Source organism: Stigmatopora nigra, chromosome 6 (genome assembly GCF_051989575.1).
Source record: "Stigmatopora nigra isolate UIUO_SnigA chromosome 6, RoL_Snig_1.1, whole genome shotgun sequence".
Taxonomy (NCBI): Eukaryota; Metazoa; Chordata; class Actinopteri; order Syngnathiformes; family Syngnathidae; genus Stigmatopora; species Stigmatopora nigra.
In genome coordinates this window covers 12935241-12962414 of record NC_135513.1, presented here as the reverse complement: position 1 = coordinate 12962414, position 27174 = coordinate 12935241, and the positions used below count along the sequence as shown (strand labels likewise).

The 27174-nt window shown below is 40.5% G+C and overlaps 1 protein-coding gene across 2 annotated transcripts; it reads left to right on the top strand.

The window, feature by feature from the left end:
• The first annotated feature begins 40 nt into the window (after window positions 1-40).
• LOC144197892 (caskin-1-like) lies at window positions 41-27039 on the top strand. Of its 2 annotated transcripts, XM_077718587.1 has the most exons (22): window positions 41-468; window positions 4734-4785; window positions 5879-5976; window positions 8791-8936; window positions 9009-9104; window positions 10045-10166; window positions 10247-10355; window positions 11467-11575; window positions 12946-13040; window positions 13463-13577; window positions 15220-15537; window positions 16615-16713; window positions 17525-17709; window positions 17769-17850; window positions 18732-18799; window positions 19854-19961; window positions 20500-20601; window positions 20822-20960; window positions 21053-21876; window positions 22528-23086; window positions 23886-24405; window positions 25262-27039. In XM_077718587.1, the coding sequence occupies exons 1-22, from the start codon at window positions 375-377 to the stop codon at window positions 25344-25346; spliced, it is 4125 nt and encodes a 1374-aa protein (XP_077574713.1). In that variant the 5' UTR covers window positions 41-374; the 3' UTR covers window positions 25347-27039. The 2 variants fall into 2 exon arrangements, with proteins under 2 accessions (XP_077574713.1, XP_077574714.1); XM_077718588.1 differs by lacking the exon at window positions 15220-15537.
• Window positions 27040-27174: the final 135 nt, after the last annotated feature.

Below are 27174 nucleotides of genomic sequence, written 5' to 3'. Positions count from 1 at the left end.
ACGTGAGCTGAGTGCAAGTGAAAGGAAGAGGAAGAGGAGAAGGAGGGGGCGCTAGAGAGCTCCACCGCGTCCAGCCGGTGAAATCCGCGCAGGCATTCGCACGCGGCTGGAATTGGAAGGCTCCAAAAATAAAATAATAAATAATCTGGCGCTGGAACTGGCGGTGGCGGTAGTGGTGTTGGTCGGGGGGAGGCAAATCGGAAGCATCTCTCATCCTATCGGCCGGTCCGCGTCTCGGTGCTCCGGGAGGGGGGGAGGCCAGGAGCGGCGACGGGATGTAGCGGCGGATTAACGGCCGAGGAGAGCGGCGGGACGCGGGGGGGAAGGAAGGAAGGACGGAAGGAAGGAAGGAAGGTTAGGGCGGAAGGAAGGACATGGGGAAGGACCAGGAGCTGCTCCAGGCCGTCAAGACCGAGGACTTGCTGACAGTTCAACGCCTCCTGCAGAGACCTCGGCCAGGGAAAGCCAGTGAGTGTTTTGCCATTTAATAGCAGCTCCAATCAGTCATATGGGTTGATGCATTGATTTATTTTTTTGGGGGGGGTTAATGTGTCAAACTGGACTTGAATTATTTCATATCAAGTAATACGCAGAATGTGTGTGTGTGTGTGTGTGTTGGAGAGGGGCGGTTGAGGGGGGGATGCAAGAGGATGTGTGTGTGTGTGACGTCAGATTCGTAGTGATGACGTTGCACGCGTGTGAGGATTTTTTTATGGGACTTCTGCAGGTTTTGCATATAGTGTGTGTGTTTAGGGGGAGGGGTAGTGTGTGTGTGTGTGTGTGTGTGTGTGTGTGAAATGGGGGTTTTGAGCATACTGGTGAAACTATGACAAACTCGTGAGCTGATGTTGATGGTGATGGATGTCCAATTCATTGGGACAGGGAGGTCAATGTATAGCTTTTTTTAATGTGATGCGTCACACTAAGGCAGGGCTTGCAAATTTACGCCACATTAACTACCGTATTTTCACGATGATAATGCGCACTCATAAATTTTCTCCAAAATAGACAGGGCGCCCTTATAATCCAGTGTGCTTTATATAAAAAAAGTGTCATTCATTGACGGTGCGCCTTGTAATGGGGTGCATCTTGTAGTTTTGAAAATATGGTATATCTTATGTGGGCCAGACTAGTTTATTTTTGGGCCAAAATGTAATTTTTTGGGCCAAAATGTTAATTTTAAGGGCCAAAATGTAATTTTTCTGGCCACATTTTTTAATTTTTGGATCAAAATGTTAATTTATGGGCTTGAATTGGATTGAAATGGTTGCTTGGGGTAAATTTTGGGTCATTTTCTATTGATTATTGATTTAGTTTTTGTTCATTTGTAGCTTCCTTTTGAATTTAAGGCATTTCCCGGTGACTTTTTGGTCGGTTTTGTTCCATTTTAAGCTTCCTTATGAACTCATTGGCCTCCATTTTGTCAGAAGCAATGTAATCACGGCTAGGAAATGAACCAAAGTGCCACACTTCATCCCACAACTCACAAACACTTGATTTTGCGGCGCCTTTATCGAAAAAAAAAAATAGAAAGCATTTCTGGGGCCGTGGGCCGTAGGTTTGTTAGCCTTACACCGTGGCTAAAAAAAAAACGAGCGCGTGAAGGTCCTCTGTTGCTCTCGGGACGCAGGGATTATCGGTGTGTAAAGACGCCAGATGTTAACGGTAATAGCGGCGATGACGAGTAGGCATGCACGTGACGACGTTTGGCGCACACGTGCCCCCCAGTTGTCGACGGGTTGTCGACAGGGCCTGAAGGTGATAATTAGATTTCAATTACAGTCTTTCCAAAGCATTGGGTGGCTGCTTTTTTTCTCTTCTGGGTTCCACCTCCCTTCTTTTTAATGGCGTCTATTGGCGGGCCCCATATTTTCTTCCAAAACGCGTTGGCTCGGTTCGCCGTGGGAGGGAAAAGAGGTCAAAAGACGGGAAGTGGAGAGGAGGGGTTAAAGGCAGGGTGAAAGATGGAAGGTACGGAAGACGACAGGAGAGCGGATTTACTTTTGAATAATTAAACGAATCTCTCAGCCGGAGGGTTTTGGCGCACGTTTCGTCTTGGGAAAAAACGCCAGATGAGCTTTTTCTCGGTTGTCCTGGACCAGAAAGATATTTTTGTTTTTATGGACTGACATGGCCAATGAAGGATTTTGCTTAAAATAAGAAAACTAAATATTATAAAGAGTCAAAACGAGTCAAATTATAAAGAGTCATTGCTAAAGTGAACGCAAATTTGCTTCAAATAAGAAAATTCAAGTTTCTAAAGAGTCAAATTGCTAAAGTGAACGCAAATTTGCTTAAAATAAGTTCATAAATTCGCCCTGAATAGCATATTAGCTATGGGTGTCGCTAATTTGGAAGGATTTTGCTAAAAAAAACTAATCATTAACACACTCGAACTAGATTTTACTGTTAGAGTCAGAAAGCTTGACAAGGTAGCAACAGTGTCTAGGAGGGGGCAATGTACTGGTTTCTCTTGCAATGTGTTTTAGGAATTATTATGGTTAGATTCAAAGTTTTTGCAGGTTTTTTTGGGGGGGATTCTCGGTCATGTTAGGGGAAGAAGTATGATTTGAGAATTTTCCCCATAATTTCAGGCGACGACATTCGGTTGCGGAAAACATCCCACTAGATGCAGATGCGATGACACGTCGGGCGGTTGCTACGGTAACAGAGTCTGGGTTGCAGAGTCATCGCTAAAGTGAACGTGGAAATATCGAACTCGGCGCGAGGCTCAGACAATGATTACCAGAAGACAAAAAACGTCAAATTGTTGATATAAACAACAAAAAACATGACATTAACAATAAAATGTGTCAAATTGTGTTTCACAACAAAATCCTGCTTGAAATCAGTATAATTAGTTGAATATTAATGTAATAAATTAAGGGATTTTATCAAAAATATTTTAAAAAATGTTTTATGAAAAGTGCAAGTCTACACCAATGTACGTATTTACCCTCTAAAATGGGTGGCAAACACATGGCTCTCGAGCCACATGTGGCTATTAGTTTGTATATACTGTGTCTCTGGATTAAAAAATGACAATTATTGATTTAAAAGGGGGAAAATCAGAAAATCTAATATATATCGATACTCTTCATTTTAATTTGATCCTAAAACAGAAAGTCGGCACTCATAATTTACTTTCCCGGGCCCTACAAAATGACGCGGCGGGCCATATTTGGCCCCCGGGCCGCCACTTTGACACATGTACCTTAAACAGTTCATTTAAAATAATGTTTTTCTTAATTTTTTTCTAATGAATATGTAATTTTACACTTCCATTTTTTGTCCGATGAGAATTAACCAAAAAAAAATTAGATTTTTTGTCCCTTCTCGCCATGTGGAATCTAAAATATTGAGAAAAAGATGATGGCGGCTGCTGGGGTTCATGTGACTAACTGACTGTCGAATGCTGACACAGATATCTGCACTCATTGATTCATCTGTCATCCAGTGGGGGGAAGGGTCACATCTCTGGATTTTTAATCCGAGAGCGACGGGAGCAGCTCCGGCAATAAAATAAATAAAATAAATAAAAAACCCATATTTGTCAACGACAGAGCAAAAACAGAGAGGCACCACCGCCAATCAGATGCCCCTCTTTAGCAAATTACGGGGGGAAATTAGAGTATGAGAGCAGGATGAAGTGCAGATAGGGATGCAGAGAGAAGGGAAAAGCTTTCGACCAGATTACACAACCACTACAGATTAGAGGCTGGCGCCTGGATTAGGCGATTTTCACAAAAAAAAAATAGCGGTAGGGAACCAAACAAACGCTGCATGCGTGCAAACTGTCTACGTTTTGGTGTCTTCATCCTTTTTTTATGAAAGATCAAGGTTATCGCCACACGCACACCCTCATAAACAATGGAAGAAATATAGTATTAAAAAAATAATAAACTAGACAGACTCACACTGCGTTTTTTGAGAGGATAAACGCACATCTGCTACAAGCACAAACACTACTTATTGAAATAAATATGTGTTGTTGTTTTTAATGTATATTTGATTTAAGGGTGAGTAGAATTTAGTGTTTGTAAAAAAAGATTTGATTGGATTTAAAGGGAAAGTACATTTTTGGTATAAATGACCTTGATGTGAATTAATGTTATTTTTTAACTAATTTTGAACATAATGGATGTTCCCAAAATTGTTAAAATAAAAATAAAATAGCATTTTACAGTCATTTTTTATCAAAATAGTGTTCAAATGTTTACTATGATTGTGTGGGTTTTCTCTGGGTACTCCTGTTTCCTCCTAAATTGCAAAAAAATCATACATGCTAAGCTAACTGTGAGCTAAGTGCTTCGTAGCTATGACCGATTAGTTGTTTGTCTCAGTGTCGTCTGGCTGGGATAGGCTCCAGCACCCCCAGTGTGGAAGGCGAATGAATGTATATGTAGCGGTCATATTTCCATTTTATAGCGCATTTTTACGATTCTATTAGTTAAAAAAAATGAAAAATGAGCGCCACCTACTGGTGTTGATTCTTCAGGCTCATTGACAGCCTCAGCATGACTTTGTTCTTCTATCCAATTGGTCGGTTGCTCTCGAGAGGGTGATTGGCTCGGCTCAATCGGCGTAAAAGTGACGTGGCGTGTTGGAAACCTGCAGGGAATGAATGTCATAAAAATGTAAATTAGAGCACACTTTAAGACTTGGTATTTTTTAATCATGGTTTGGAGTAGAGAGTCTTGTCTGTTTCTTGAACAAGCACGTTTATGTTTCAGAGCTCCTCGGAGCAGCCAAGAGGGTCAACGTCAACATCCAGGATGCAGATGGGTAAGAAGAAAAACAATTTTGAAAGCATTTATTTTAGCTTTTTTAAAAAATATAAATTTTCAGATTTTACTAAATGATTTTTGAACTAAAAACACAGAAAAAAATGGATTAAAAAATTACAAATATTGATTTAAAAGGGGGGAAATCAGCAAATTTAATATGCATCTATACTTTTCATTTTAATTTGATCCTAAAACAGAAAGTCAGCACTCATCATTTACTTTCCCGGACCACAGAAAATGATGTGGCGGCCCAGATTTGGCCCCTCGGCCGCCACTTTGACACCTGTGGTCTAGGCCTTTAAAATGCAGATGAATTTTTTTTTTTTTTTAATTTTGCCTGTAATGCAAACTGGTCATTCCTCCACTTTTAATAAAATGATTAAATATATGCAACAATCAAGCCAAATTTCACATTATAACAGAATACATATATATGTTTTTAATTTATGACTATTTTTGCCTATAATGTGGTGGCAAGTGAATTAGAATGAAGAACACTTCTGTTCTGTTGTATTTCAGATTATATTTTATGTAATGTATTACTAACATTCATCCAATTGTAAAACCTCAATGCAAGTTTTTTTTTAACTAAAACACTCCAAATAAACAAAATAGTACATTTCACCCAAAAAGTTACCCAATGCAAACGAGCAATTATAATGCCTAAAATTTAATGGGACGGCTGTATGTATTTATTTATTTTTACATGTTAATTGCAACCACAATGATTGGTCCTGAGCGTTTGTTTTAATGAGTGTCAATTGGTCGATTGGAGCTATGGATTCACAGGGGATCCATTAGATGCTCACACACACACTCACACACACACACACACACACACACACACACACACACACACACACACACACACACACTCAGGCACCGTATGTATACGGTTGGCTCGAGGGTCCAACGATTGCTTATTAATGGAAGTAGGTCATTTGCACCCCCCCTTCACCCATCCGTCTCTCTCACACCGAGCCGATGGGTGGAGTTGTTAAAAAGTGATCTGGGTTTCAAGTTGTACTATTAATTGGCGTTTGTGTTTTTTAAAAAAGAAAAGTATTCACCTGGTGTTTGTATGTGTGTAGGTTGTCACCTCTGCATCACGCCGCCTTGAGTGGCAACAAGGAGATGATTGCGTTGCTGCTGGAGGCTCAGGCGGCTGTGGACATAAAAGACAATAAAGGTCATTTTGAATTTTATATTTGCATAATGCATTTTTTGCATGGATTTTAAAATTCATTTCCAATGGTGGAAGCTCATCTATCATAATGATTGATGTTTATTTTGGATTGAATGGCTTTTTTAAATAAATGGATTAAAAGAACTGGATTAAAGGGCTGAATATTAAGTTTATTATAGATCTAAATCAATGTTTATTTTAGCTTTTTTTAAATATATTTTTAGATTTTACGAAATGATTTTTGAACTCAAAAAACACAGAAAAAATGATTAAAAAATTACAATTATTGATTTAAAAAGGGGGAAAATTAGGAAATTTAATATACATCTATACTCTTAATTTTAATTTAATCCTAAAATAGAAAGTCGGAACTCATGATTTACTTTCCCGGGCCACATAAAATGATGCACCGGGCCAGATTTGGCCCCCGGGCCACCACTTTGACACCAGTGGGTTAAAGGGATAGAGCACTCCACTACAGCAATTGCTTGAAAATGTACACAGGCAAAAAAAAGCATGAACATGAAAAAAAGCCATTATGTGAGAAAAAAGGGAAGCTTGCTGAGAACAGAAATAATGTTTGTTCAAAGCGACAGATTTGTATGCCAAATAGAGAGCTGACGTGAGTGTGAGAGCCAACAGGAAGCAAAGCAGCAGCAGTACACCCTTGAAAACAAAGACCCACTAAGATCTCCATCCATCCCAGTCTGGCAGAACAGTACAAGAAATAATAAGTCTCCACACAGATGGGAGAAGAAAATATGCCATGATACAGAATGTCCCAAGTCCATCTCGAATCTAAAAGTATAGGACAGAAAACATAAAACGCCAATATACTGTTAAATATGGAGATGCCACCTTAGTTTACAAAATCTTCCATCATAAAGCTCCTCCTCCACTCAAGAATTTGTACAAAAAAATCCATTATATCAACAAGAGCTGGCTCTAGAGGTGACTGTGTAGTTCCCGTCAAAACTAATCCATTCAGCATCTTCTCAGTCCATACCTGGAACTAAATACTGGGTGATTGGACACTCTAAAATTGCCCCTAGGTATGAGGATGAGCATGAATGGTTGTTTGTCACCTTGTGCGCAGCTGGGATAGGCTCCAGCACCCCCTATGACCCTAGTGGGGATAAAGGTGTTCAGATAATGAGATGAATATGTTCATTAATATGTGCTGTCCCTTATTAAATAAATCAAAGGCAAACTTAAGTGGACATACTTAAAAGAGGGGGTGCTGAAGGATATCCCAACCAGTTTTGAGGGATTGGATTGGACTTAATTTCAAAACTGTATCTGAATAACGCAATTTGAAATGACTACTCGTTTTGAAACATAACTAAGTGAGCAGCTCTTCGTATTTCATGGCTTTTTTGTGTGTGTGCCAAACGTTTGGACATCCTAATATCTCCATGGCCAGCCGGCAGCTAAACGTTACATAAGACACTAAGATCAGGTGGCCGACCTTGGCATCCCCGTCGGTTCCTACTTTAGAAAAAAAAAGGCAAGACAGACTGAAAAGTAGCCAATAGTCTGAGCCAGCATGCTTTCTGTGGGGGTGGAAATACTTCTAAATATAGTAAACGGTGTCTAATGTTGTGCCCACGTAGTCTACGCAGAATCCCCTGGCAGAATGCTGAACGCGGGAATTTGTCAAGTGCTTTCTGAACAATGTGTCAACGCCGTTGGCTTTTAAAGTCAATGTATACTATATGTATATATGTATACTATATGTTTATATGTATACTATATGTATAGATGTATACTATATGTATATATGTATACTATATGTATACTATATGTATATATGTATACTATATGCATATATGTATACTATATGCATATATGTATACTATATGTATATATGTATACTATATGTATATATGTATACTAAATGTATATATGTATACTACATGTGTACATGTGTAAATGTGTGTATGTGTACATGTGTAAATGTGTGTATGTGTACATGTGTATTTGTGTGTAAATGTGTAAATGTGTACGTGTACATGTGTACATGTGTACATGTGTAAATGTGTAAATGTGTACATGTGTAAATGTGTGTATGTGTACATGTGTACATGTGTACATGTGTATATGAGTATTTGTGTATATGTGTATTTGTGTATTTGTGTGTGTATATGTGTATTTATATATATATATATATATATATATATATATATATATATATATATATATATATATATATATATATATATATATATATATATATATATATATAACTTGACTTGAATTACATTTAAAATTGTAAATGTAAGTAGTCATTAACTTAAGTTATAAGAATTTTAGAGTAACATAAAGGTGCAGATATTTTCATTTCTAAATCCAACCGTGACTCCGACGAGGCCGGGAGGTCTCCTCGAGCTAGCCCTATCATGTGACTCATCGTTTGAATCATCGCATGAAGAAGGGCCTTTTTGTATGGCCGCCGTAAAAAGGGCTCTCGTTAACTGGTGTTTCGCTATTCGTTCCCGCGAGGGATTGTCAAGTGTTTCTCTCGAGCCGACTCCTTTCACCAAGAGTAGTTTGTCTTGGTGGTCCTGTGAGAATCGAGGCGATTCCACAACACAACACCGCCATATCGGGGTCGTGTCCAGAGTAATTTGACGGCAATTCTCGAGAGAAGGCGCCGACTTAGTCGCTTACGAGGGGCACGCCTGCAGTCGTTCAATCAAATGGAGAAGAATAAATCAATGTTTAGTGATCACTCTACTCAGGAACGACTGAATTACCCATGATTGGACTGAAAATGATTTACTTCACAAGACAAATCTTTGGTCCTTATTTGTTTAGGCATGCGTCCCCTACATTACGCCGCCTGGCAGGGTAAGACAGAACCCTTAAAAATGCTGCTGAAAGCTGGCTCGTCTGTCAACGGCCAGTCAGAAGAAGGACAGATTCCACTCCACCTGTCTTCTCAGCATGGACACTATGATGGGGTAAAATGTGTCCTTGGATTTGTCCCTTTTTTGAGACATTTACAGCACTGTTTTTTATGATTTTGTTGACAGTCAGAGATGTTGCTGCAACACCAATCCAATACGTGCATCTCAGACATGGCCGGAAAAACGCCGTTGGATCTGGCTTGTGAATTTGGACGCGTTTCCGTGAGTTTTAAAGACAAATGAATGGATTTTGAGGGTTGGTTTGGTATTTCGGAATGGAAAAAATCCACTAGGAAGTCTTGAAAATGCATGGCATTCCACTGACATGGTGGAAAAACATAAATAAAAACATGATGGGAGTTTCCTATCATTTTCTGAAGGCTTTCATTTGCTGGAGGAGGTTTTTAGGGATAAAAATAGTCAAAAACTGGTTGCTGGAGGTCTTGTGGAAATGGTGGTAAACCACCTTCATATTTTTGGGGGATTGTCCTTCTGTGATTACATTGGAGGAATGCGTTTATGGTCTCTAGTGGTGTTTTTTCAATTTAGAATCTGCTTGCGTTTCAAAACCGCAAACCACAATGGCTTAAGAGAGCTAAAATGGACGTAAGGGGATGAATGTCAATTAAGAAGATGGTTGAAAAGAGACGTGCTGTTTAACTGTGTGGTTAAAAGTATGGAGCTAAGTGAATGTTATAATGATTGAGTTAATTGGGACTGTTAGTTTTATTGGATGTGTTTTTAAATCACAGGAATTCAATACAAATATATGAAGAAACGTAAAAATGTAGACAAAAGATTCAAGGGTAAATGTAAGACAGCTGAATATAAGAATATTGTGTAGTTAGTAAATGATGCAGTGTTTTCACAATGTCACTGCAGCATTTCGAATATATTAAACCGCTCATGTAATTATAGCAGACAAAGTCAAATTTAACAGTGACTAACAAAAACACAACATTTTATGCCTCAAACAAAACAATAACCAGTTTTTATTGAATGTGAATTAGCAGTGTTTAAAAATTAAAACCACAACGCAGAGTTAATTGCATCCCCGATGATTCCTTTGTGGAAAAACAGAAGCCCTTTTCGTAAGACATCGGAAATTCAACTAAATATCTATCATGCTATTATTGAATTAACATTTTCTATTTACATTCAGGTGGTTCAACTCCTGCTCAGTAGCAACATGTGCGCCGCCATGTTGGAGCCCAAACCCTCGGACCCTAACGGGGTCTCGCCTCTCCATCTCGCCGCCAAGAACGGACACATGGACGTGATAAGGTCCAATCGCTTCGCCTTGACCTAAAACGACTTTAAATAGTTGTGTCCGCTCCTTTAAATAACGCTAATTCATTTGACAGGCTGCTGATTCAGGCTGGCATCGACATCAACCGACAGTCCGAGTCTGGTACGGCTCTACATCAGGCCGCCCTCTGCGGGAAAACGGAGGTAGTGCGGCTCCTGCTTGAAGTAAGTCGGGGTGCTCAATACATTAATCGCCAAGGTACTATTGGACAATTTGTCCATTTACTTATAGGCCTGAACAATGTCTCATTTAATGTACATATTTGTGATGGTCCCATACCTCTATTTAGTGGCAGCTGGGATAGGCTCTAGCACCCCCTGTGACCCTTGTCAATGGCTCTAGCACCCCCTGTGACCCTTGTCAATAAGCAGTTCAGAAAATGAATGAATAAATGAACGTGCAAAACAAGCAAAAGGCTCTCTCCCAATAACAACTTTGCTCGCCAACTGCCTTGTTGATCTTGGACACTTCAAGCGTGCACCACAATTATATGCTTCAATTCTGTGGCTTTTGGTGGCGATGGCATGCAAACTGAGCAAGAAACTCAGTGCTGAGCGACTAAAAAGATAAAAATGGATTTGATTTGCTGTCATGAATGTCAATCAAAGACGAGGTGATAGGCTAAAAGAGCTCTGATATTGATTCTTCCATTGAAGCTTAACTGGTATGCCTATATGTCAATCAAAAGACAAGTAATAATACGCTCATACCAGTCAATTGGCATCGACATATTGGATATCCACTGGTTTACAATGAAATATTACTGTGATGTGATAAGATTGATTTTTGAATGATGACTGACAGCCTTCCTAGTTACAAAAATAGATCACCGTCATTGGCAGCCAATGCTGTTATTTGCTTTTCTTGCTTCTCTGCACGCAAGATGGTCGAGTAGAAAACAAGTTGAGCGTTGACATTTTTTTTTTCCTATGCCGGGTGATATTTGTCACGCTCGAAAGACGATGCAATTTTGGGGACATTAGCCGTAAAAGTCATTACGGAGCTTTTGTTGTCAGGCTGAAACGGACGAAAACGAGGCTGCGGTGACTCATTGGAGTGAGAATCAGGCCGTTAGGAATGTTCTGCATTTCAAGCGTAAGGAAATCGAACAGAAGGGCCAGATTTGAGAGAACAATACAAGCGTAATTGATAGTCCTGAGTCTCGCTCTTAACTCAAATCAGATCACAAGGAATGATATGATAGGTTATTACATGTAAACAGTGCTAGGTATAAAATCAAAATGTGATAATGGCGGTTTATTTTTCTGTCCTCAGAGTGGCATAAGTGCAGGGGTGAGGAATACGCTGAGTCAGACGGCATTGGACATCGTCAACCAGTTCACCACCACGCAAGCTAGCCGCGAAATCAAACAACTCCTGAGAGGTGAGCTCACAAGCGCAAAAATTCAACAATAACGGCTTACAACACAAGCAAAATGGTGCTCAATAGCCAGCCAATCACAGAACACAAAAAGATGGACAACTATTCACACTCACACTCATACCTACGGGCAATTTAGAGTGTCCAATCACCTTACCATGCATGTTTTTGGAACCTGGAGTACCCAGAGGAAACCCACACAGGTGGACGTGACCTGGATTTGAACCCAAGACCCCAGAGCTGTGAGACAAATGCGCTAGGTTTTAAAGATCTCACCTCTAATTGTATTTAATGTTTTAATTAGGGTGGGTTTAGCTAATTATTAGATAAAAGTCATGTTACATGTGCATTGATGCATTTATTTATTTATTTATGTATTTTTACAGTATGGAGCCAGAGAACTAATTAACAGTGAGCAGATTGCTGTATTCCTCTTTTCGCACATTTTGCATCAAAATAGCAGGGGAAGAAATACAGCCAATTGGGGGGAAGCGTTCAGTTTACACAGCCAAGAAGTAGAAGTATTTCTAGATTTGACTAAAACAGTGAAAACATTTTCTGTATTGGTTTAATCAATGACCATCTGCTATCTTGTCAAGAATCATTTAAATTATCCCTAATATGATTTTCATCGTTAATAATCAACAGCTTTGGGGAGTAGTTAAACAATTGTTTATCATATTTTAAATGACTATATAGATTTGTGTTTAGCGGTGGTGTCAAAATTATGGCTTGCGGGCCAGTAGTGGCCTGCAGAGTGGTCCAATATGGCCCGTAGCTCATTATACTGTATGCATAGAATTAAATGCTTTAATTTTTTTGACAATGGCGCCGCAAATCTAGATTTGCGAGTTATGTATATAATCCGAAATTCCCCCCAAAAAGCGACAAACAAACAAGAAAAATCCCCCAAAGTCTCTGAAAATTGATATAAAATAACACAAAACTTAGCCTAAGTACCCTAAAATGGAAGTAATTGATGCAAAAAGAACTCAATGCCTGCTATTGCATGTCCAATTCACTTAAACTGATTATCATTGCTCATCTTTCAGTGCCATTGACGTTGCTAGACGTCCTATTAGTTTGTATTGGGACACGCAAATGAACATTGTCATTGGCGCCCAGTAAGTTAACTTTTTAAGCCAAAAATACATGAAATCTACTTAGCATGAATGTCATGAATTACCAACCAAACTGAGTTTGACATCCTTGGCTTAAAGCACTTGAGGGAGGAGATTCTTTGTGACCTTTTGTTTTTGCACATGATGAAACTACTAACATAAGAAGCTTTTGCTTTGATAGGAGATTGCACCCCCCCTCCCCCCTAAATCTTTTATCTCAGCGTCGTGCTGAACATCACTTGTGCATTGCAGATGCGTCCGCCGCCATGCAGGTGCGAGCGTTGAAGGATTACTGCAACAACTACGACCTTACCAGCCTCAACATCAAAGCTGGGGACATTATCACGGTACAAAGCAACATCATTCTTGCCAAATAATGCAAATTAATTAGATTTAGAATATTTTCACGACTATAAGGCGCATTGCATTAAAGGCGCACTGCATTATAAGGCGCACTGCACTATAAGGCGCACTGCACTATAAGGCGCACTGCACTATAAGGTGCACTGCATTATAAGGCGCACTGCATTATAAGGCGCACAGCATTATAAGGCTCACTGCATTTTAAGGCGCACTGCATTATAAGGCGCACCCTCAATGAATTACACATTAAAATTTTTGTTCCATATATAAGGCGCACTGTATTATAAGGTGCCCTGTCTATTTTGGAGAAAATTTAAGACTTAAGTGCGCCTTATAGTCGTGAAAATACGGTAATCGTTATTAGTCTGAGTATAATTTTTTTGTTTATTGGGGGGGGCGTGGCCAGGTTTTAGAGCAGCACTCGGATGGTCGGTGGAAGGGTTGCATTCACGATAACCGCACAGGAAATGACCGTGTTGGCTACTTCCCGTCTAACATGGTGGAAGTCATCAAGAGGGCAGGTGACCACCCACACAACAGCTGTGTGTGTGTGTGTGTGTGTGTGTGTGTGTGTGTGTGTGTGTGTGTGTGTGTGTGTGTGTGTGTGTGTGTGTGTGTGTGTGTGTGTGTGTGTGTGTGTGTGTGTGCTAGCTAGCCTTTTTAACGTAGCTAACCGATCATTAGTGGTAGACGACTACAAGGGTCATTGGCCATTTTAACATGTGAATCATAGCTTTTCCCACCGGAAATGTCCCTTCAACCCTTATTCGATACCCTCATATTTCATTCTATTATTATTTCATCTTCTCCATTGAATATGAGCATAGACTGTATACTGAGATGATGGCAAAAGCAGTTATTTTGATTTTTTAGACTATTTGAATTGGGCATATGTTGTTGTCAAAGACAGTTTATGATTATATTCAGTGTTTATGGTTAACCTGTCAGGTTTACAGAGGTCGGAATCACAAAGCAAAGTTCACAAAGCTAGATTATATTTTTTATAGGAGGAGGTGCAAACGCTTTGGAGATATTAAATATTTACCGACCAGAACTCATAGTATTTGTTTGTGTGATGCTTTGTGACGAAGGGCGCTGTTACACATGCTTGTTTATATAAAAAGAAAGCATTTATCTCCAAATGTTACCCACAAAGAAGGAAAAACTGAAAATGCTCCCATTCAAAGGTTTGAGGGTCCTTTAAAATGTCTTTATATTTTACTGTGAATCAGAACTCATTCATTTGAGATCAAATAGGTGAATGCCTATTCCCGTGAGTAGCGATAGTATACATTATATATAATATATATCTATATATAGCAACATGCTTTTATGTATTTATTTATTAAGTTATTTATTTATGTCTAAAATGTATTTTTCTGTGTCTGTATTCTCACCATCTTGCTACCATGACAGTAAAATTTGCCGAATACAAGATGAGTGAAGTTATCTAATGTAGTATATAGAATATAGTATATTATACATAATATACTGAACAATTAAAAAATATATCATTGACAATCACTAACATATTAATTCATTTTGAACACAAACCTTCAGTTAAAGCCAAATTCCAGCCTAACGTCATCTTTAAAAATATCAATACTATATTTTGGGGAAAGTAAATGATGAGTGCCGACTTTCTGTTTTCGGATCAAATTAAAATGTTAGATATAGATGTATATTAAATTTCCTGATTTCCGCCTTTTAAATCAATAATTGTAGTTTTTTAATCAATTTTTTCTGTTTTTAGTTCAAAAATCATTTTGTAAAATCTAAAAATATATTTTAAAAAAACACAAATCAACATTATTTTAGATCTATAAAAACTGAATATTCAGGGATATAATCCAGTTCTTTTAATCCATTCATTAAAAAAAATCTAAATATTATATCCAACCCTCAAACATGGCCTAAAAAAATCACCTCATTTGGAGATCCATGCTTTCCCTCCCTCACTAAATCTCTCTTAACTCCCCTATTAACATGCCTATATTCCCTTTGGATATACGACATAGCCTTTTTTTGCTCATACATTTATCTTGTGATGACTTCTCACTTTTTCTTACTTATTTTTTTTGTTAAGTGGACTGACGAGTTGTGGTGTTGTGTTGTTGTTGTTTTGCATCTCTTTTTTGCACTTTCCTCCTGGCTCGAGTCCAGGCGTGTCCCCCTCCCAGCAGTGCCACACGTTACTACTCCGCAGGCCCAATCCCTGCCCCGTTGGCTCGCTCAACGGACACTCGTACCCCCCCACCAAGCTCCTCCCCCTGCACCTGCCCTCCCCTCCATCGCCCCACTCAAACACACAATCCCTCCCTCGCTTTTCCTCGTTCGGGTACGTGCCTTTTCCCATCTCTCCGCCTTCTCTATCCACGCCTCCTACTCCTACACCACCTCCTCCTCCTCCTCCTCTTCCTCCATCGCCTCCTCTTTCTACTCCTCCTTTCTCCACTTCTCAGGAGCAGCAAAGTCAGACAGGTACATACAGTAGTACACTTCATAGTAACCTTTTAAGAATTATTAGATAAGAAATTGCGTCGTTTTGAGGTCGGGATTGAAGGCCAATTAGACAAAAAAGAAGGAAGAGGAGGGTCATGTGACCTTTGGGATATGTGAGATTTTTGTTTTGTTCATATTAGTACTAAAAAAAGTTGGTGGATGTTGAGATTTTAAGATGATTTTCAAATTTTGATGGAAATAAATGCATTTTGAGGTAAAGAATTCAAGTCAAGTGGAGTTTAGTTTGGTAATTTGAACTATAAATTTAAACGGAAATTAATAAATTTTGTTGAGTAGTTAGCACTCAAAATTTGAGTTAAACTGGATTTCAGTTTTAGTAGAAATTTGGATGATGCAAGTTAATTGAGAATGAATAGGTAAGTATGAAAATTCTAAAAATGCTTACGGCAGGTCTTTATGAGCTTTTGTTTTTAAATCACAACAAAAAAATTGGTTGCCATATAATGGTTTATAAAGGCAGATATAATACATTGGATTTTTAGTTTCCATTCGCAGCCAATCAAAGCATCTCCTCTCATCCCGTCTAAACCCCGCCTTTCCACAATAATGCCGAAAGTATGCTTTGACTCTAATTTTAGTTTCTCCTTTCCCTAATTTTCTTTAAAACTTACATATTTATAATATTGACTTCAATTTTTAAGTTAGCATGACGAGTACATATTTGACAGCATAGAACAATCAATGCAGAATGACATTGAATTGTTCCTTTTATTGACAACCGAAAGAACTTCCGTTAAAAAAAACTATTCTTGGACCTATCTGTGCATTTTGAAAGTGGAGGTGTACCTAATAAAATGGCCAGTGAATGAATAACAAAATGCAGTCAAATAATGTATAGGATTTTTTACAGTACAATTTGTAGACTAGAAAAAAATGGCGGTTAATTCAAATGTGATGTGATAGAAATGAAAGTTTGATTGACACTTATGACTCCAGATCACATTACCAATTTAAGAAGAAAGGCTTAATATTTTTAATTATTTGGTAGCGAAATATGTTTTGTGAGACTAGCCTGTCCTTTTGCGTGTGTGACAGGTTCTCGGACCACCGAGTTGAGTCCTCAGGGCTCCCCGACTTTGGGCCAGCAGAGCAGCACCAGCGAGGACATCTGGGTACTCCGTAAACCGCTTGCAGGTAAACGGAGAGCCTGCTCATTGAATTTTTATTTGACATTTAAAAACTACAAAATGATATTTCTGGGGCCATTGCATAACCGTGCTTGCTACTCTGCTTGGTCAACACCCGTGTTCATTTTAGGGGGATTTATGGGTGACTTCTTTGCTCATTTGGGGGCATTTATGGGTCACTTCATGCTCTTTTGGTGAATTGGTAGAATTTTGGGAGTTTGACCAAAAAAATGTTGCCATTGGGAATGAATAGGGCATTTTTTTAGCGCAATTGCAATTTTGTAATACAAATATTATAAACTGTATTATGTATAGGATTTGTAATACGAAATTGCAATTGCACAAAAAAATGCCCTATTTCTTCCCAATGGCAATTGTTTTTTGGCAGAATTTCAAAATTCGACGTGTCCCAGGGTTTTTTGTTTGTACTATAAACTTTATTGTAGTATTTATATTACAAAATTGCGATTGCGCTAAAAATAATGCCCTATTTGATCCCATTGGCAAGATTTTTTTGTCAAAATTTCAAAATTCTGCTTGTCCAAGACTTTTTTGTTTATACTATAAACTTTATTACAGTATTTGTATTACCAAATTGCTATTGCACTAAAAAAAATGCCCTATTCGTTCCCAATGGCAACATTTTTTGTCAAAATTTCAAAATTCTAGTTTTTTGTTTTTCTCTCAAAAATCCCATAACCAAAAAAATCCCCAAAGAGCAACAATTTTTTCATCAAACTATAAAAACTACCATAAAGTATATTCCCCATTTCCATGACTACCCTTTTCACCGTAAATACTCATTTTTTCGCATTTAGGGGGCGAACGCAGCGGCAGCGTGGGTAGCCTCGGAAGCGCCCGCTCATCGAGCAGCCTCCAAGGCTCGGGCAACACCCACGTATTAACCACACCGGCACCCAGTCCTCACCCGGCGCCTACTCCGGGACTCAACACACACGGCCTTAACGCTCCGGGTCTTAACGCACAAGCCGAGGGTGTCAAGGTACAAAAAGTCCTGACCCGCTTTAAGTACGCGTAACTGACCCTTTGTTTAACTTTTAGCTCCTGGCAACCGTCCTTTCCCAGTCGGTAAAAGCTAAGGAACATCTACTAGAGCAATCACAGTCCATTGAGCAATCAGCAGGTACGACCCAAAACATCCCATTGTCCTTTTTTTGACCGTGGGTGATTCCCAAATGGAATTGTTGTCTAACGTGATGAAAGTCAAGCGTTCGGAGAGATCAAAACATTACGCGCAAACAAGAGAAGCTCCCAAATGGAATATTACACGGTGTGATGTGAACGGCGTTTGTCATCATCTGTCAGTTCTTATCAGACTCCAATAGCGTTGGTTGCTTCAGCTGTCAAACAGTTGTAAGGCTCCACTTTTGAAATTAGGTTGGCAATTTAACCTGTACAGTAAATCTATCAAGTATGATAAACTTGAGGCCTGCACTGCAAGAGAATGTGATTACTTAGTTTCATTTAATTGGACGTCTATTGTTGTCAAGGTAAGGCAGGGTTTAATACGACAAAATTAAAAATGTAATTAACTTTAGAGTCTTATTGGGGGCCATAGACAGAGTGTAGTGCTGTATTTGTTCATTTTTTAAAATTCACATTATACCCATTTAGCATTTGGATTCATTCAAGGATGTGTTTATAGGAATAATATAAAAATACAATAACACTAAACACCATTTTAATAATTTTCCCTAGCCTGGTTGTTTTTTTTAATTTTCTAATCATTTTTTATCATTTTCCCCCTCTTTTTATCAATTTCTTATCATTTTTTCTAGCCTGATTGTTTTTTCTTTTTTTACTTTAATACATTTTTATCATTTCCCTTTTGAAAATCCATTTTTATCATTTTGCCTTTATTTTTTAAAATCAGTTTTTATCATTTGCCGTAGCCTGATTGTTTTTACTTTTATTTTTGTCATCCATGTAACATACACATATAATGAGTATACTCCAATTGTAATGTTCTCTTAGCCCTATTTTTTTATTTATTTTGTCCTCCAGGCTCTTCAACCACCCCAGCTACCGAGCACCGTCCGTTTGAACGCAAGGTGGAAGAGGACGACGGGAGAGTGAGATTTTTTAATTTATTTCTTAAACCTAAAGCTGTTTTCTTCCGTAAAAAAAAACATTTTTTTTACCTGAGGATGTCCATCTCCGTGGAGATAGGCCGATTGACGTAGACACGCCAAACTTGGTTTCTCGGTGTCCATCCTCACTCGGCTGATGGCAGCATCGCAATCTGCAAAAAAAAATTATGAATTAACAAGTGCGCTACATGGTTACCCGTATTATTATAGCTTTGGGTGAGGGTTTGAATCCTTCTGTTGAACTCAAAACTGCCTCAAGGTCAACATTACCCTTAAATGACAAGCTGTTGACGAGAAAAACAAGCAAAATAAAGTAGTACTGCCCACTGCTGGTAGTATTGGCTTGTTATATTTATAATTTAAAAAAATGGGATGTCTTGGATGCGATCAAGTGATCAAAAATCGGTTGAATTGGTTGTCAGCTACAAGGAACAAAATATACAATATTAAGGCATAAGGATATTGAAGGGAAAACAACAACAACAACAACAAATGAAAATATATACTTTAGATACATAGTATAAAATCAATTAATAACCATGTGGCGTCACTTGTTAAGATGATATGCATGCAGTCCCCCGGCTATTAAACATGGCGCATGTTTTTGAAAGGGAATGCCTTCAAGGGCCAATTATTAGAGGGCAGGTAAAATGAAAAGTGATTTCTTTTCAATTTGCTGAACCCGCTCCCCCGCGCCTTCATTTCCAACCAATCCCATCTCCAGCTACAGTAAAGCGGGGAATTATCTCGGACATCATTCAGCACGCGTGCCGAAAGCTATTTAAAGGGTGACTTCACCCTAATTGCAAAAGCAATGAGAGCAATCTAGACGCAAAGACCCCTTTTTTCTTTTTTTTTCTTTCACGCTCTGCTAACTAAATCCGTTCTAAGTTTTTATACGGGTTTCTCACTATGTTCGGCCATCTTGTGTATCGCCCTAATGGGTTTTCGTTATCCTCGCACAGAAAAGATGATAGCTAGAAACTTGGGGTGAGTTGATGTTTAAATTAGTGTTATGTTATGTTCTGTGTTCTAGAAGCAGGCAGTAGTGGCATGGCTGGGTGAGTTTCAGCTGCAGTTCTACACCACCCACTTCCTCACGGCAGGATATGATCTAGAGACCGTTAGCCGCATGACCCCTGAGGTAAGGTCAAAAGCCCTGACACCCTCATGCCGAATACCCCACTCCTACTAAACCAGATGGCATCATCATCATCATCAATCCCACTACATCTGTGTACCCACCAGGTTGCCCAAACTGTGTGCCAATGTGTCTAAGTACTGTGTATGACCACAAACCATATTTACTCAAATATAAGCCACCTCCATGTATAAGCTCCACCCTAATTTCTTGCATATAAGTCGCCCCCTGATTCAAAATATTAGGGTCAATGTATAGTTTTTTTTTCTTACTGCAAAACTGAAAATAACCAACAAATAGTAAATATTACTTAGCCAACATCTACTGGTGAAAGAGTATAGTAAGTATTATGCATATATAAGCCATACCCTTGATTCAGTCATCAGTGTTTTTAGTTACAAATGTGGCTTATATGCGAGAAAATACGGTAGTATGGTGGTATAATGTAAACACTATGTGAAAACTGACTATGTACAAATCTATAGAGGGTTTATTTAGGTTTTGCAATCAATTTTTGCTTTGTTTTTGTATTGCATGGAAGGACATGACGGCCATCGGGGTGATGAAGCCTGGACATCGGAAGAAGTTAATGTCAGAGATCAGCAAGCTGCCCTCGACCGATTGGCTGCCAGAACGCAAGCCTGTAAGTTTGATTTATTTAATAAGGGACTGCACATATTAACAAATATATATGTAGATAATTAACATTGTAGCCAAGGGCTAATTTTACTCTGTTATGCGGGTTGAAGGAAAACGATGACAAACACAAATAGCACTGTTTTAGACTGTGTTGTGACCACAATTTTGTTCGCCTAGAGTTTTTGAACAGAGCCTTTTTCATCTCACTGGGTTTGTGTTTTCAGGCCAATCTATCAGATTTCCTTTCTCACTTGGGACTGAGTCAGTACTACCAGGTCCTGGTGCAGAACGGGTACGAAAACATCGACTTTATCTCAGACATCAGCCTGGAAGATCTCCAAGAGATCGGAATTTCCAAACTTGGTAAGGTCTACTCAATGTTTGGATTCTAATGGACAGATTCTTTGTGCCAGCTTGGAAAATTTAGTAAATGTCCATTTGTGTCTTACACTCAGGCCACCAGAAGAAGCTGATGTTAGGAGTAAGAAGACTGAAAGATATACAGCGAGGACTTGCTCCAGAATCTCAAGAGAATCCTCCTACGCCCGCGTCAAGCCCCGGCGGCGCCAGCGTCTCGGACCCCCGCGCAGAGGCGAGGAAACAGCGGGAGGGTGGTCCCAGCCCTTTGGCGAAACCACGTCCGAGTATCTCTCATTCCTCGAATCCCCCGCCGCAAACATTGGCGCAAACCCCGCCGCAAACCCCACCTCAAACTCCCACGCACGCTGGAAGCCAACAGGCCTCTCCCAGGGCTCGGCCCCGCCCCTCCGGCCAGCGGGCCGCCAAGGCGGAGTCGCCTGTGCCGACGCCACGCCCACCTGGCGAAGAGGAGGAGCGGCAGAGAACCTGCAGCCCGATTGGCTCTGAGAATGACTTGCGTTATGCCACCGTGTGCCGTGGCGGTTCCGATCGCGCCCCCGCCATCGTCGCCAACGACGTCGCCCGCAGCCAGTCGTCGGTCACGCTCCGCCCTCGCCGGAAAGGCCGGCCCCCGACCCCTCCCAAACGGTCCTGTTCGTCCATCACCGGGGGCGACGGGGATGGCGAAGAACCGGCGGAGGAGGGGCTCCTCGGCCCACCCGCTTTTCGAGAGCGGCGAGCTAGCGACTGCGCCGGCTTGGGGTCGGCCTTAAGGGCTCAGGAGTCGGGGGGTCCGCAAAGGTCGGAGGGGGCGTCTGGGAGTGTACGCAGTCTGGCCGCCATGTTGGAGACGACCATTGTGAGCGGGGCCAAAACCCTACCGAGAAATTTGGGAAGCAGCAGCACCAACGACCTGCAGGTGTTTGCGCCTTCGGTCCGGACACTGTCTATGTCACGTAGCCGGATTTATCCGGTTTATTATCAGTGGATGAAGAAGTCGCCGCCCCCCATTTTGACACAATCACCCTCATTCTGCATTGCCAGCATTTTCTATATCAGTTGGATTCATTCATTGTCTATATTCAATTGAAAGCACACTAATACCCGAGTCAGGGGTTGGTGAACATGTGGCTCTTGAGCCACATGCAGTATGCCACCCTTGCCCTAGTCCAAGGGTGTCAGACTCGGGTTGGTTCGCGATCTAAAACTATCTTTTTTTAGCTTTTATATATATTTTTAGATTTTACAAAATGATTTTTGAACTAAAAACAGAAAAAAATGATTAAAAAAATTACAATTATTAATTTAAAAGGGGGAAAATCAGTAAATTTAATATACATCTATACTCTTCATTTTAATTTGATCCTAAAATAGAAAGTCGGCACTCATAATTTACTTTTTCAGGCCGCACAAAATGATGCGGCAGGCCAAATTTGGCCCCCGGGCCGCCACTTTGACCCCTGTGCCCTACTCAATTGAACTTAGACTAAAAGTAGCTTTTCATGTTTTTAAGTTTACATCTCATGGAAGTTTGTCTTTGCAAATATCTTACCGATGTCGTCTTCTCCAGGTCAGCCCTCCCGCCCTCCGTCGCCAGGCCGGCTCTGGCGGTCTCGGATCAGAAGACGACGACGTCTTCAATCGCCGACGGACCGTCGCCGGAAGCGAGGAGGCTCCTCGGCCGCGTCCGGAACCACGACCCCGCTCCACCATCCTCTCCTCCGGCGTGGAGATCTCGGACGGCTCGGCCACTCTCCGACGAAAACCTCGCCCTCCTTCGGCCGAAGCGTCGGCGGCTCCCACTGTGGTCACCGTGACAACTGACACCTCACGTCGGAGGCAACGGGGGGTCCCGGCCGGCGATAAGCAAGCCGAAAGTCCGAGCGACGGCTGCCGGCGAGAAAACGGCAACGTGGCGCAGAAACGAAGGCCGGCGTCGGAAGTTTCTGGACAGACGGAGAAGAGTAAGGAGAGCTGTGAGTGGATGGAGGCCAGGAAGTCTCTGAAACCACCGGTCTCACCTAAACCTTGCTCGGTGACGCCGAGGAAGACGCAAGCGGATCCGCCCACCCCCACGCGAAGGGTTCCCATTCCTGGTCCGGATGGCGTTGACTTGGCACAGAGTCCTGGTAAGATAATTAGTCAGAATGTTAGTTTGAAAGTGGACACATTTCTTTCAATTTCACTCTTTGCATTTTTCTTCTATAGGATCATATGTTAAGCAATTGACTTTTGGACATGGATTGCTAGTCAGTCCAAACATATATTTTTACTATCACAATAATCCATGTCCAAAATGGCTGTTGAATATCGTTTTTCACGACTATAAGGCGCACCGCATTTAAAGGCGCACCCTCAATGAATGACACATTTTATTTTTTTCCATATGAAAAGCACACTGGATTATAAGGCGCCCTGTCTATTTTGGAGAAAATGTAAGACTTTTAAGTGCGCCTTATAGTCGTTAAAGTACGGTTGGTTTTTCTTCATGGTCTAAAATGGTCATTAAAATTAGCATTAGCAATCAGCCATAAATATTTTGTCTCATCCATTTCAAGATTTAGAAGAAGGATTTACAATTGAACATTTAAATGTCATATTTAGATATGACATTCAAATTCAGGATTAAGATTTAACATTTAAATGTCAGATTTACATTCAACATTTTGATCCACGATTAATATTTAACATTTAAATTCATGACTAAAATGTAAAATGTTCATTCAGGATTCAAATATACCATTTTATTTTATTCTTTGGATTTACCTCTTTAAATTGAACAATTACTATACTTACTATTTCTAAATCTTGTTGTAAATATGCAAAAAAATTAAGTGTAACTGAAATTAAGCAATTCAAGATGCCAGACATATAGTAGTAGGTCATGTTGACATGTGTACATCAGTCTGTTATTATTTTCCCTTTCAGAATCAAAGCGCGTTCCTCCCCCCGTGTCACCTAAACCTCGCGGCCCACCAACAGCCCCCAAACCGGGCAAACCCGCAGTTGCCTCCACCGCCGTCAGCCCCGCGGCGACGAGCCCCGCAACAGCATCCGGCACCCCAAAGGCTTCCCCACCGCCGTCATCCACCACCCCACTCCCAGCCCCCGCCGCCCCTTCCGGCCCCTCCCTCTCTCCGGGACTCCCCTTGACGTCGCCCTCACCCGCCCAGAGCCCCTCCACGCCATCTCCTCACCCGGTTAAGCCGCCGCGTTCATCCATCGCCGGCCTTTCCATCGACCTGGCCGGACTGCAGGAGGAGGAGGAGAGAAGGAAGGAGAGGGAGCAGAAGAAGCACAAGGAGGATGAAGACGGGCCGAGGTCAAAGGGGGACGGCGGGGGTGAAGAAGAGGGGGCGCAGAATCGTCTGGAGGAAACCAGCGCCTCTTTGGAAGCGGCTTTACAAGCTGTGGAGGACAAAATGCAAGGGGAAGAAGAACAAAATGAGTAAGACATCGTCACGGTTCTTCTAGCAGAGCACAAACTTCTCGGGAAACTATTTAGCATAAGTACTTAGTGAGTATATGGAACAAGTAGGGCAGCCCCAATTAAAGGAGTACAGCTTTAATTAGTGCCCTTGGCCTTTAAAACTCATCACTTGAGGCTGAGGCTGATGGGAATTGCAGTTTATGGCCCAAGAGGGATCTGTTAAACAGGTTTCTGCGTACAATTGATTCTATTTCATATTGGAAGTTGACATAAAAATCACTGCTATTTATGGGGAGGACGAGGGCTGCGGTGATTGGATTAGATAACTTTATTCATCCTGTATTCGGGAAATTTTGTTGTCACGGTAGCAAGAGGATGAGGTTTCAGAAATAGGAAAAATACATACACGTGTACATACACATATATACATACATACATACACGTGTACATACACATATATACATACATACACGTGTACATACACATATATACATACATACACGTGTACATACACATATATACATACATACACGTGTACATACACATATATACATACATACACGTGTACATACACATATATACATACATACATGTGTACATACACATATATACATACATACACATATATACATACATACACATATATACATACACATATATACATACATGCACATTCACATATGTGCATGCAATGAGGGTCTAGCAGTCTATTGCTGAAAGAACTTTGGAGGGACTCCACAAACTCATGCAGGGGGTGGGAGGTGCTGTCCATGATGGACATCATCCTGTTTAGCATCCGAAAATCGCTCTTGTTCTTGCTGCAAAATTGTACAAATATAAAAAAAACACTAATCCCTGGTACTGTGTTCTACAGTAAGAAGACAACCGTGTCCATCCTAGACGACATCGGCAGCATGTTCGACGACTTGGCCGACCAGCTGGACGCCATGCTCGACTGACAAGCCGACGTCCGTTCCTTTTCTCCAGATATACACCGCAAAGGTGTCAAAAGTACAAACAAAGTAGACGGCCCGCCATGATGCGAGCTGACTGAGAAGCACAATCGTTCTCATCCCTGCAGATGAGAAGAAAACTAAAGCACATGGAAACGGACGGTTGAGGATGCACATTTGCCACTCGCCGCCGAAAACGCCGTCTCAGTTCATGTGGTCGTTGTTGCCGTTTCTGTCGTCCAGTTAGGAGTGTGTCGTCCTTTTACCGAAATGTCAATGTCCTTCCAGTCATTCACAATGTATACTTGCTCCTATAATGTGTACCCACTACTTCCGGGGGACACCAAAACACAGGCTGAAGTTCTTCATTTTAGGAAGTTGCTTGACTCAATTTAAATTAACGTACTATTACAATAACTATACTTGGATTGAAGGCTGGTGTTTTTTGATCAAGTTATGAAAACAAGACATGACGACTAGAAAATGTAGTTTCTGCAAAAATTACGTTTGCTCTCTCGGGTCAATTCCTGTCAACCATGCATCGCTCTATTTTGCTTTTTGGGCATTTATAGGTCACTTTTTGTTGGTTTTGGGGCATTCCCGGGTCAATTCCCATTCATTTTGGGTCAATTCCTGTTGCCTTAAGGTCCCTTACTGTTAATTTTATTGCATTTCTGGATCATTTCCAGTTCATAATTACTATACTGTTCATTTTGGGTCAACTCCAGTTAATTTTAGGGCATTTCTGGGTTGCATCCTATTTTCATTGGCACATTTCTGAGATATAACAACAATGACAACAATCCCAAAGACAGGAAGACAACGTTAGAACCTTACCTTGCTCGTAACTTAAAGACTTCAGACTTTAAAAAATAAAAAATAAAAAAAAACAATAACAAAAAACTACTATTTTAATCTTGGTTGTTTAGGTGGCGTGTTTGCTCTGAATTGAAATGACACATACACACATTTTGCAAAATACATGCACAAGCACATATTGTGATCCCTCTCGTCCTGCTGCAGTAAAAAATGGTTTTCAAAAGATGATCCTATATTTCGACGCTTTCCAGTATAGTTAATTATAGAAGCAGATGTTTGAGCTGTTAATGCTCCCTCTATCGTCGGTTAGTAGAACTGCCTCTGCCTCACCTACAGCCCAGTGTGTAAAATGATTTATTTACTTTGCATCTCTGTGCCTTGGTAGTGTTCATTCATACTTTTTCTCTTGTTGTTTGCGTAACTCATTTTGTTTCATTTTATGAGTTCCCTCATGAATTTCCTGGTGTATCCATGCTTGTAGATTTGTTCCGTATAGGACCATTGAAAAACAAATTTTGCAAGCCCTATTTTAAGATGTTATAAGTCGACTTTGCAATCCTCTCCTCGGTTTCCATTGGTGAAGCTCACCTAGGCAAGATGGCAAATGAAAACACCCTACGTTCTTCCCAGAGTCCACTCGTATTTTTATGTTCTTTGGCAAAAGATGGCAAAATATATTTGAGAGACAGATATATGCGAATAATAATAATAATAATGTGGATTGTGGATCCGAGGGGAGCTAATCAAATCTGTATATTTTTTGGCTGAATGTGTTGTGATGGCTGTTGTGCCACGGTCAGGTTTTAAGGTTCATGTTTTCTGCTGTGAAGATGCATTCCTGTACAGATGTGAATGGAATAAATGTGAGGATAACCTGGTGCACTGTTGTATTAAGTCTTAGCGTCAATAAATATAGGATACGGCGTTTATATTTACCCTTTAAATTAGTTTCCACACGAAACCGCAATGTAAATTTAAGTAAGGTAACTCAGTTCCTGTCGCAACATGGCCGAAA

Coding starts and splice junctions, on each gene's coding strand:
- LOC144197892 (XM_077718587.1), top strand. CDS start 375: ATGGGGAAGGACCAGGAGCTGCTCCAGGCCGTCAAGACCGAGGACTTG. Junction 9,105..10,044: donor GTGAATTTGGACGCGTTTCC/GTGAGTTTTAAA, acceptor ATTTACATTCAG/GTGGTTCAACTCCTGCTCAG. Junction 24,406..25,261: donor GGGGAAGAAGAACAAAATGA/GTAAGACATCGT, acceptor TGTGTTCTACAG/TAAGAAGACAACCGTGTCCA.